This window comes from Gallus gallus, chromosome 5 (genome assembly GCF_016699485.2).
Source record: "Gallus gallus isolate bGalGal1 chromosome 5, bGalGal1.mat.broiler.GRCg7b, whole genome shotgun sequence".
NCBI classification, from domain to species: domain Eukaryota; kingdom Metazoa; phylum Chordata; class Aves; order Galliformes; family Phasianidae; genus Gallus; species Gallus gallus.
Window position 1 is genome coordinate 28,677,400 of NC_052536.1, and position 12,559 is coordinate 28,689,958.

Genomic DNA, 12,559 nt, shown 5'->3' on the forward strand with positions numbered 1-12,559 from the left:
AAAACAATACATTTATATTTACCATGGGGTTTTTCTTTTTTTTTCTTTTTTTTTTTTTCTTTTTTTTTTTTTTTTTTCATTTTAGTACTTGATGAACAACATACAGAAGAATTCTTCACTCCCACTGAAATGTCACAGCTCTTGGGTGAAAAGACAGCTGTTCAACAGCATGCATCAATATTACAAATAGCATAGCACAGAAAATACAGAAAGATGCTGTGTTTAACAGAGACTACAGAGGTAATTAAATAAGAGAATGCAATTACCATTGTTGGAATTTGACCACATCTCTGAATTTAAGACTTCTAGTCCTGATAACATCAGCAATCTTCAATTGTTTTTATATAGTCATCCCACTACCTTGTACATTTCTAAGGAAGTAATTCACTTCATATTCTGAAGGAAATATTCTTACCTAGAGAGCATGCCCAGAGGAGTTACATTAAGTGATCCCATCAGCATTGCCAGGGCCATCCCCGGTGCTTCTCGCTCTATTACTTCTTTAGTGGCCTGCAATCAAAGATTAAATATCAAAGTGAGTGAAAAACAACAAGGACTAGAAAAATATTAAATAAACTAAAATTTGGGTAGGAAAATCCTTTTTTTTTTTGTTTGCTTCAGAGCCCAAAGATGTCCTTGATAAACTCTCAGCACTGGAATATGTTGAAGAATTTTCTCTTAGTTACATCAAATAGGGAAAGACAAGGGGGTGGGAAGAAGCACTGTTAGCTGTATTTACTCTGAGGACACCTACAGAAAATTTTAAAAGTCAAGACCCTACATATGGAGGAAATACTAACGAACACCACATAAACAATTCCCTCTATCAGAAAGGAGAGAATATTTGTGAATAAGCAGAGTACACTGTGTATAATGATTTGTTCCTTCTCCCCCATCTGCCACATTTTCCAGGTAAGACTTTCCCTGGTACAAGAAGGATAAATTGGTCTGTGGTGCAGAAAACAAAACAAAAAAATTGCAAAGGGAAATCCATGTAGCAGGAAAGCAGGAAAATAGTAAAATGGAAATGATAATGGCCTTAGGCTGACGCCTTCCCATTTGATCATGTCAGCAAAACAGCGATTCCAAACAGGCTGGTGGCTTTTATTCACAAGCAGTTTCTATGCTGTGGGCACGGAGAAGCCTGGAAGCAGAGTCTGAAAATTCTTCTGTGTTAAGTCCTTTTCTTATACAGGGTATCAGCTGTGAAATGATTTTCCAGGAACATTCACAAACTTCTGTCTTTCCTGTCTAACACAAATTTTCTTAAATGCCCAACCTGTTCTGGTTTCCCAGCCTCCAACTTGTTTTTGGACAAAATACCTCAGAGGAAGGTTACAATCCGACCCTCTTTCCATTTCTCTCACAGTGGTTGCTTTTCATTGGATCACCTTGATTCCCATTATGATTCAAGATTCTACATTATTTGTCACAACTAAAATGTTTGCAATGCTCATAAAACTACGAAATCCACTGTAAAACATCCAGTCAAACTACTATGCTTTAATGGCACAGCTACCAAGACAGAAAAACATGTTTTAAATGTAAGGACACACTGAATAAGCTAAATATTCTTGGTAGTTTGATGTATTAAAGAATATAATGGAAGAAATGCAGACAAATGATTCTGTGGGAAAGATTACATTACAAATAGGATCTTAATACTTTTATAAGCTCCCAGTTTACAAAACAATGACATAGAGAAGGAAAACACAGCTTAAAAGTTTTTTCAATGGCATCCCTACGAGAAGGATCCAGTAATCCAGCATGTCCGACCCACGGTTCAGTCCATCCCAGCCCACCCTGCACTATAAAGGCAGCATCTCTGCCCTCCTGAGTGGCTCAGCCCAGTACTGGGTGCATACCCATTGCTCACAACAGTTAAGCTGTCAGTGTGCTATTAACTCTGCCTGAGCTAAAATCAGGGCACAAGGAGGGCACAGTGCAGTGTTAATTCAAGCTATGGGAGATAATTTTATGGATTTTGATACACTGGCTAAACACAGGCCTGTGAACAGCAAAAAGAAAAAAATGCAGCTGTGTTTTCTGTTTTGATAAAGAAATTTGAGAACAGGCTTCAAGAGTGCTGAAAAAAATGATTTCTTTTGCATATTTGTGATTCTGTTTTCAGTTGCCATAAATAAATTACCTGTAAATTTTCAAATGGAACATACTGAGTTGAGATCAGATATTCAACTCAAAGAAAAATGTCATCATGTTTATCTACCAAATCTTTATAAGCCGTATCTTATCAGAGAAAAAAATCCCTCCTTCATGGTCACAACATATTCATGTCATTACTTTTGACTGTATGTACCTTAGTGAACAACTGTTTCCAAGGATGAAGCACAGGAGGAGAAAATTTCATCAAAAATCTCTGACGAGACATTGAGAATTCATTAAGAATTGCAGCCACTTCCACAGAACAAGACTGATGCATTTGTTTCGCAAAAACAAAGTCAAATATCCTACTGGTTTTATGTTTTTCTTCTTTGATTTGAATAAAAAATACTAAAGATTAAAAAAAATGCTATTTATACCGAGGAATTATACTATATATTTTATGAAGGCTACCCTGAAAGTAATGCCTCTAATTTTATGACATCAGCCTACAATGTCAGAGGTAGATGTTGATGGTATGGCAGTAGAGGTTGAAACTTCCCACCAATATTCCATTACATTTAGTTGCCGTGTGACAGACAGCAGCAGATGGGCAATCTGACAAGATGGCATCTGATATGAAAGAGCATATGAAGCGAAGACGTGGCCCTTAATTCCTCTATGGGGAAAAAAACTGCACTCATTGACATTCACTGATGCTTGCTGAATGTTTATGGAGACGAAACAGTGGATGTGAGCACAGTGCAGTGCTGGTTGGTGCACTTCAGTAGTGGTGACCCTAACAGTAGGTTACCTCTGCTGTTCCAGATTTTGAGAAGCAGAGCATGCAGGCCCGTGTTCACAAATGCAAAGCTAATGGTAATGATCCCACTGAAAAATAGCATTTTGTAGCTGAGAATGTGCTTTATTAAACAGTGTTACTGTGCTCTTTGTATCTGTTGTCATTTCCATGAAAATAAATAGGAGGCATTACTTTCAGAGCAACCAATGTCTACGCAGCCCAAGACAATTCCTCTTCATTCACTGTGGCCCAGACAAGCCAGAAGGTTGGACACCCATGCCAGTAGTCATATAGCAAGAACACTTTATAGGAAGAAATACATAAATCAGAAAAACAAAAGAAAACAAAAGAACAGTACAGGTATTCCACTGGCCATTCTCAAATATTACCACTAACATTTAATGTGTTTTAGAGAAGTATGTCAGTATCAGAAGGCATCAAACACAACTACCAAGTAAATCATCAGGTATTTTATCAAAAAGCAAACTTGGTGTGCGCTATTGTGGGAAGCAGGAACTTTGGTTTACACAAAACCAAACAATTTCAATTCAGTAGCTGATAGCACAGTCTCTTATTTCCAACAAACCTACTCAGAACAAAAAAAAACCAAACCAACCAAACAAAAAAAAAAATATATATAAATAAGCTATACAACATAGCATCTGTTTTTCTACAAAAGTGAAAAGAAGCAGGCTAGAAATGATATGGGCAAAATTAAAATATCTGCATTGAGGAAGAATGCCAAAAGGTACCTGCTGAGGTATTAAATTAGCAATTACACATTAAAAATTCTGAAGAAAAATGCTCTGCAGTGTTGTAGGGACATTTTGCTGACAATGAAAAACGGAAGTCTCTGTGTGTGCATACACAGTAAGTATATATCTATGCCTTTTATTTTCAGCTAATGCCATGCTTCAAAGATATTCAAAACTAGTTTTAAATATAAAGTGCATTTTGAGATTTCTTTTCTGCCCTTGAGCACAGTGACACTTTGAAGATATCATTAGTTAAAATTCTAAGTAGGCTTCAAAGGTAGTACAAGATGCAGAAGAGTTCCACAAACAATGACCCTGCAGCTCCGGGAGTCCTTCAATGAAATTCAAGTCCATTCTCTAACTTCACAAGAAAAATGACCTTCACAAAATGTCACTGCTAGCAGCCAATGTGATTATTAAAAATGTATAAACTAAGCAGCAGCAAAATCTGAAAGGGCAGAAAGTCCAAGTAGCAGTACAGCCCTCAACACAAGTTTCTAAAAATACTTGTTTCAAAATATATATGCTTGTATTCAATTCTGCAGGCAGACTTCAACAGTCAGGGGAATGCTTCCTACAGTCTAACTGGACAGATGTAACCAAAATGGCTGCTGCTAAGGAAATCTCTTCTACAGTGACATCTGCTCTTGAAATCAACCACTGAGGAGTCCACTGTTGGGATGTCCTTAAACAACACTTTATTTAAATGTGTGGTGTACAGAAGATAGAATTGCTGTCACACCAGGAAGCCCACTCTGGCCATACATGAATGTATGAATGAAATTAAGGATGCTGCAGTGATTTGCAGATTGTATCTATCTGTAAGGACTATTAGTTCCACCTAAAATTGTACTGAAGTGCTGCTGGACAAGTTTTCTGAAACATCTTTCGAGACTGAAGGAAGGGTGGAAGAGAGATGTGGAAAGTCTATAGTGCCTGTGTCCCACACAGGAGTTACAGCCTGGCACCACTGTCTGCACAGAGGCAGCCTGTTAAAGCCTGACAGTGACCAAGCTCTTCCATGTTATACCAGTACTATAGCAAGGTTGAGTTAAAACTTTGTTTCATGGGCAATTTCAGATGCCTTTAATGATACTTAAAAAGAAAATCATCAGGAAAGCACGTAGCTTATTGAAGCCAAGACCTTATAGCACAACTCGGTTTTCTTCAGTCACTTGGCAGGATTAGAGGATGACGGGTTTTGCTAGACTGCGAAAGGGGAAGAAATGTCCTGAGCATATTAACAGAAAAAATAGTATACATGTTACAGTAATGGACAAAACTGAAGCATTCTAATATAAACACAATCAGATGTTTTCAGGGTGTGACAGACTTACCAATAGATATTATTTCATCTTAAGTCACAATATCTCATGGTTCTCAGTTTTAAGACATGCCACAATCTCATGACTTTTCCCTGTTTCACATGAAAATCAGAAATCTGTAAAAGAAAATACTGCAACAGAGTTGTTGGTAGCCTCACCGCCAGCCAGCCCTTGTCTGCTGCATGGAGCCATGGTACTGGCACCTTCTCCTCTAGAGAGCACAGTGAGGTCAATGGAATGAACCGAGTAAGATGGAAATAAGACTGCACAAGGTAGCAGGGACTGAAAATACATGAGGGGAAAACTCAGAAGAAGGAAAAAGGAAGACAGAATACTATACAACTGTCAGACTGTGGGGGAACCAGGGAAAGAGAGAATGGGACTTGAAGAAATGAAGTTTCTGCTCCTAAGAGAAGTGGCATTAACAATTAGATAATTATTTTGACCTATCACTTTTCAGGATTCAGTAACAACGTCGATGAGAACATTTCTTTTGTATCTCATTGCTACATGAATAAATCCAATATATTCTAAAACATGTTTCTGACAGTATTCGAAGTGTCTTTTTATTGGAGTTAGAGCATTATGTTCCCAAACCAAATGATATATTTTTAGATATCTTTGACGTAGTTGTGGTTGCTTAACAGATGGCTTGCTGCCAATTGGTTTGAGAGTTCTCTGCTGCTTCACTGCCTTTCTTTTCTTTCATATAAATTACATTAGGTGAAAGCCCTTCCAGGCAGCTTGTGAAGGATATACCCACTGCAGACTGATTTAATTATAACACCTAGGACTCTTCTTGAAATGCTCAGAAACTCCTTATCTTTCTCTTTCAGGTATTAAACATGGTGAAGTTTGACCTCTTACCAGTAAGTAGTGATCTGAGACATAATTTTATATACCCTTCAGCAGTTTCAGGAGAGTAATACAGTTCTATCTTTTTAACTAAAATGCAAATATGAGACAGAGAAGTCATAATAAATTTGATTAAATTAAGGTGACCAAGATTGCCTCTGTCAGGAAGCATTATTTCTGTTGGAAAACTTCAAATCTATGATTCTGCATAGCATATCATAAAGCTATTTATGCAAATTAATGAACAAATTTATATTTAACAGGCTACAGAATTAGCACAGATAACATATTATTGCATTGCAGGTTTTACAGTTAATACAAAAGTCTTAAAAATGTCAAATCACAGAAATACCTTACTATCTGCCCTCTCCACCAAAACTTGTAGACCACAAAGTCAAACCTCAGAAGAATGGACGAAGACGCTATCTGGAAATAGACCACCCAAATGTGCAACAGAATTTTCAGTGATGTCTGTTAATGAGATGTATAAGAAGTGTATATATTAGTAACAAAAACCGTCTTGCTCAGATTGCAGATGAGATACTATCTTAAAGGTTATTTGGAATACCTCTACTGGAGAGAGTTCATGTGGCTGTAATTCCTTTTCACAAGTCAGCAACTGGAGTTTATCGTCTACTTCCTTACTCTCATCTTGCAGGCGAGAAAATAGAGCTTACATGGAGCTAGACTGATTACGGCTTCTTATCTAAAATTCAGTTATATATCTCTTCTCTTAGTACAATACCAAATAAAACTTGCTGCAGTGTGCTACTCTTAATGTGTTGGAAAGTTACTGGATAAAGGTATAAACATCACTTTTCAATCACTCATTCTTGCCATCATACTGTCTTTCCTTGAATTTTTGTTATACTATGCCCCCAGTATCCTCTGTGATGACATTCTCTGTCTTTTCTATGGATGGAAGGCTTAACAAGCCTTCCAAGTTCTCTAATGCCCTCTAAAATCAACTTTCTTTGGCTGACTATTCAGCTAATTTGAAAAATGGATAAATTTTACCCTATACACTACTGCTGCACCGCAACCAAAGCTGAGGTAGTTATAAAAGTCACTCAAACTGTCAACAAAGCCAGCAACTTTCTAGTGATATAAGCCATCTTTGCTACTCATATCAGTTCTTCCTCACAGAAGTACCTTTTCAAAGTCTTAAAATATTTCTTTTTCAGTGCAAGATACATGGAAACTTTAATTGTTGCATCTCTAATGTGCTACAGGAGTATCCTCAACAAAAAACTCATACGAAAATTCAAACTAACAAACTAACAAATTCAAACACTAACAATTAGAGCAACTCTGGGAATAATATCAAAGCACAAAAGGTGGCAAACCCAGGGTTGATAGTTTAAATAATCTCAGTCCTGCTATTTCCGTGCCAAAGACCAATATGGAATTCTAAAATGATTTGCCAGAGGACAACCCTTTGTTCTTTTACAGTCATATCGTACAGACAAAAATAGCCCTGTATTGTCCTCATGCAAACAGGCAGAGTTTATCATTATTAATACTGAATACACTAGTGTTCATGGTGCAAGAAAGGAAGAATATGCTAGCATGACCAAAGAGAAGATGGAATTCAGAAGGACACAGAAGATGTACATCTGTTGCATAAGGTTCCTAACGTGAATGAAGTATATATCATGATTGGTCAGGTCCAGGAGTATGTTGGGGTGATATCACTTGTTATCACATTAATCACAGGTCCTGGATAACAATGAGTCGCCCACTGATGGCCCTAACATAGCATTGGGGTGCTGCAGCCAGAGATACACCAAACAATGGCTGAGCTTTGACACGTACACAGTTATGATTATTGCTTTCTTCCTTATGTCAAAATTGTTGTCACAGACCATTTAAGTCAACAACAATGCCTACATCCCAAAGGCAACAAGGAGCTGCTCCTGTAGAGAGTGTATCCCAGAAACAGGTGGTTGCTGTCATTCTACAGCTTTTGACAAAATTAACACCCACATAAATTAACCTGCCCATATTCATTTTAAAAGTATCAGCCTGATAGCCGCTATTTCCTCAGCAGCAAGCCATCCATGAGTGCTGCTTGGATGGGTCTATAAAACCTGTCAACAGCTTTATGGTGGCTTATTCAATCAACTTCAGTGGAATTCTATCAACATGATTACTTGTTCCTTTTCCTTCTCTTCTCCCACCTCAAATCAATGTACAGTCAAAGACTGATGAAACACTGATTAATGTAGTCAAGTAAAAATGAAATCTACAAACCGATGTATCTGCACACATCAATAACATTTCCACTGACAATAGGTCTGCAGCACAGGAATACTGATTTGAAGTTTGCTTGCTTTCTCAGCATATTCACAAGGATTCTGCTGCCAGCAAGATCTCAGACTTCACAGAATGACCTTAGAGAATGTACCCATGTCAGGAACAGAAGTGTCACAGCAATTGCTGCTGATAGATTAGATTAAATGAAAACTCTCTGTTTTCCCTGTATCCATGATTCCTTGTGCTTGCAACTTGCCTTCAAATTCCCTCACTCTCTTCATTGGGACTCATGATAACATTTGTTGTTACCTAATGCCTACGGCATGAGATCCTGAAGCCTGGAGCTAATTGCATTTACTTCCTGTTTATAAAACGATGTCAGCAAATGATTTTATCAAAACAATTACACTGTTGCCTACAAAAAAGAAATGCAACTGCTTGACAAAGGTACCTCTGGACAATACCTCAATAACTTCAGCATGACTAAGCCATTAATATGTTTAATTGTTGGACTCCACTGATATTGCTATTTTTTTTACCTAGGAGCATAGAAGTTAATAAAGATCAAACCCAGTAATATTTACTGTCACTTTCCTTAGAGACCTTGTCTTCTTCAACTGAAATCAAACCACTCAACAGATTTACTTCATTTCATGTTCAGCTTCATTTTTGCTTACATCTTGCAAAACGTTTTGTGGAAGATGCTTCACATTTTTATATATAATAAAGTTAAATCAATACAATAGAAAAACCAACACTGTGGGATTTATAATATGTATCTGTACTTCAGCAGGTCTTTAAGTTTTCACTGAAGCCTGGTTGTATCTGATTTACATAAACTTCACAGATCAGTGATTTACCCAACTCATTTATACAATAAAAGTGTTAAAGAAATTGTTGCAACTGGGCAACCAAACAATATGCAACTTCTAAATATAACTTACAGTATATATTAAATGTTAATAACAATCTTTTTTTTTAATCCTGACTGCTAAACAAAATTTTCAGATACTAAGTATTTATACCATCCAAACTAATCTTACATTTGCGATACTGCTCATCCCTATACATTGTGACAAAACCAACAAAATATTCATTGTTAGAAACAGTTCACCAAGCAAAGAAAACAATAAATGCTTTCATGCTCTATGAAGGAGGCATTTAGGCCCTATGAAGATTTATACAGCCCTCTTAGTTTCCCCTAAAGTACTTCAAACTACTCTATGTTTAACTCCATATGCAAGAATATATGTTATCAGTCACAATGTTTGCAAAATTCTTTAAAAATTAAAGTAGAACAAAACTTCAGAAGTGAAAAAATTTTGTTCACAGCTAACCACAGAACCACGGAGTAGAAATAAGAGAAACAAGCAGAAACAATAATCAATACCAGTAAGAATTCTACAATTACTGCAACTGACAATGTAATGAGCATTAACTAATGTTAGGGAGGTAGGGAGCTATGTCTCATTAAAGAATTTCTCTGTGTTGTATATGTGGTTATGTGTACTAAATTCTAGACTATTTACCTATATCAAAGAAGAAACAGGGTAGAGTTATCTTAATTTCATGCAAAACTCGTTTTAAAAAGTGTAGTAATCAATACACTCCAGAACTAAAAAGAGAAACAAAACCATCCCTTTTACGTAATTATGATATCATAGGACGAAAACCTATTATTTATTGATCCTCATTAGCACACACAAAGAATGAAGTCACCAGTCAGAAATTTATACTGCTTTCTCCTAAGAGCTTGCCCAGTCACCTTAGCAGTGAATGAACTGAAAGTCTACTCACACTTTTACTTCTGTAAATAAATAATTTTGTAGTGCTTTTGAGAACAGCGGGAATGTTGTCTGTTGTTTCCTTCTATTTGCTATCTTCCATGAAGTATAAACAGTGCCTACGGAACTCCAGTGAGGTTTTGCCACATCTCCTTCAAAAAATTTTAGATCTAAAATCATCAACGTTGAAGATTAAAAAAAAAAATCTCCCCTAAAATGCATCTTCTACAGTACAAAGGATGGCATATTGAGTGATAACTTTTCAAGCATTTACCTTGACAACTCAAGAATTACTAAAAGCACTTTCTCTTAAGATTGCCTTTAATAGTATCTTCACTATCCAAGTAAATGATAAAGTATGATGATGATAGGTTTCAGGAACTAATGCCGTAACATAAAAACTCATAAAAACAACTATTCAGTGAGATCCAGTAATGCAATTCATGTGTCCAGTGCCTGAATAGTTGCTGATGTAGATATACGTGAGTGATGTACTCACTAGAACTGAAAAACTGAACAGGCTTTGAAAGCAGAAGTGACTCTAATAATTTCCTGTACAGTATTATTTAACTCCTGGCATGAATACTTTTTTTATTCTCCAAGATTCACATGGATATAATTAGATAAAAAAGTTTCTTAGAGAAGATGAAACATGACACTCTTAGAATAAATTCATTGTGGTCTTACTGCCCTATAATTGACAGATAGTATTTAAAGAATACATTCATTCCACTACCTATCATTTGATTTTTATCATTTTAAGCTGTAAGATCTAAAGGCATAATTCAGCTGTCTTGCAATAGTTCTCAAAGATGGACCAAAACTGTTTACCTCCTATCACTACCAGAGCAATGTGCTCACATTCAGAGAACAGCAATCACAAATAGCTCTAGAAATATTAACTTAAGAAAAAAATCAGACATCAGGATTCTATATAGCGTATGTGGATGATGAAAGACAGTAATGCAGAATAACGCAGAAACCATATGCATCCAAGTTTAATTTCCCAATGCTATGTGTCTGAGTAAACTGAGTTAAATAAGAAAATCCTCTTTATTTAGTTTTAATCAAGGGAAAGAAACAAGTATATAAAATATTATTGGGGAAAATATTAAGCTGTTTAAGAATGTGACAAGCTATTATTTGAGAAAAATGCACAAGTTCCAGCTAGGGTAGTTAAGTCCATCTTACTAATGCTTCAAATATCAAAAGAAAACTACCCTCTTCCTGCAAAGTGTTGATGAGTTAATAGCAGCTTCTCTTTAAGATGCTGCAGGAAACAAAATTCCTAGGAGACAAAGAAATCTGCTTTCTCTGTCCTTCTCATCCCTGGAATCACCAACGTTAAATTTGCATGCAGTGTAGAAGTGTTGGAGAGGGACTGGAGTTTTAGGGTTTTTGTTCATGTATTGATTCCGTACATAAGTATCAATTTATCTGAGAGAAATAACTAGTCAGCTCAGAGAAAAGTGGCAGTTAGCTATTCATTTTTTTTTTACCTCTTGAAAAGGAAGTTGTAGCCCCCAAAGCTCCTGGGCCAAATTTATAAGATAGAAACTACAATGCATATTTTTCAAAATGACTAACATTTTTTTCACCATAGCTTGATCACTACAGATGGAAAGCTGATTTCCTCAGACATTTTTACCGTGAAGCTGCCTGAGTCAGCACTACACCAGTTTTCCAGTAGGTACAATTTTCAACCAGGAAAAATGAATATGTTCAAGGAAAAAACACATTGTTTATCTATCTTCAGTTTTGGAATTTTTCTGCATTTTGTTTAAAATTTATACATCCATATTATTTGGAAGCTAGCCATTTTTTCTGAGATAACACTAATTTAGAGAAACTATGTAAATTGGCATGATACACCTGTGATGATATGACCTGCAGTTCCTGGGGTAAGAAATGAGGTCATGAACAGCAGCCCTACAGCGCAAGAGTGAATGCTCCTCCTCTCTTCTAACATCCTCACTTGATGCCAGTTCTCAAACAACATTCTAGGAAAGAAGCAAAACAGACAAAGTAACACCAAGAGTTAAAACTTTCAGAAAGTGAATTGCCACTGAGATCTGTTCTTTTACCCAGAACCCTCAACAGTGCGAAGCTGGTGGGAAGTGAGAGACTGTTAGCCTGCTGTTTTTAAGAATTTGCAAAGTTGTCAAAAAATATGTTTGGAGAAACAGGGAAGAGTTGGTAAGAGAGAGAAGCCTAGGACACCAAGAGGTTGTTATTGTCCTGAAGTTCCTTGGAGCTGAATAAAGCAGAATAGCAGATTTTGAGAGTTCAGTGTGACATCGGGGACAAAGTCCCTGCTGGCTCTCACTGTGGCTGTCTACCACACTGGGAGCCGTTCTCCAGTGGCAAGCTGGCGTCAGAAGCAAGCTGCGCTCTCATAGGATACCTCTCAGAGCCAACAGATAGTCTGGCACAAGTGAAGAAGTACTGAGTCAAGGGTGCTGGTTTGCTGGTCAGGTTTGACATCAGTCAATATTTAGGGTATCTCTGAAGATAGCAAGAGGACAACATATACTATATAATATATAATAATATATTGAGAGTTTAAAAGCTTAAGTTAATAGGATACGACAATAATTTTAAGTGTAGGAAGACTTCATCATGAAATTATGACAGGATTCATAATAAGAGTATTTACTCCAGTTCCTAGTTAGTACTGGATTC

The 12,559-nt window shown here is 36.6% G+C and overlaps 1 protein-coding gene across 32 annotated transcripts in view; it reads right to left on the minus strand.

The window, feature by feature from the left end:
- The window catches only part of GPHN (gephyrin), a 266,028-nt gene that overhangs the window by 107,681 nt on the left and 145,788 nt on the right, over positions 1 to 12,559 (minus strand). For all 32 annotated transcript variants that reach the window (NM_001031549.3, XM_040701116.2, XM_015287544.4 and 29 more), the window contains one exon: positions 416 to 510. In NM_001031549.3, coding sequence (NP_001026720.3) covers positions 416 to 510 — 95 coding nt within the window. The remainder of the gene's footprint in view (positions 1 to 415; positions 511 to 12,559) is intronic.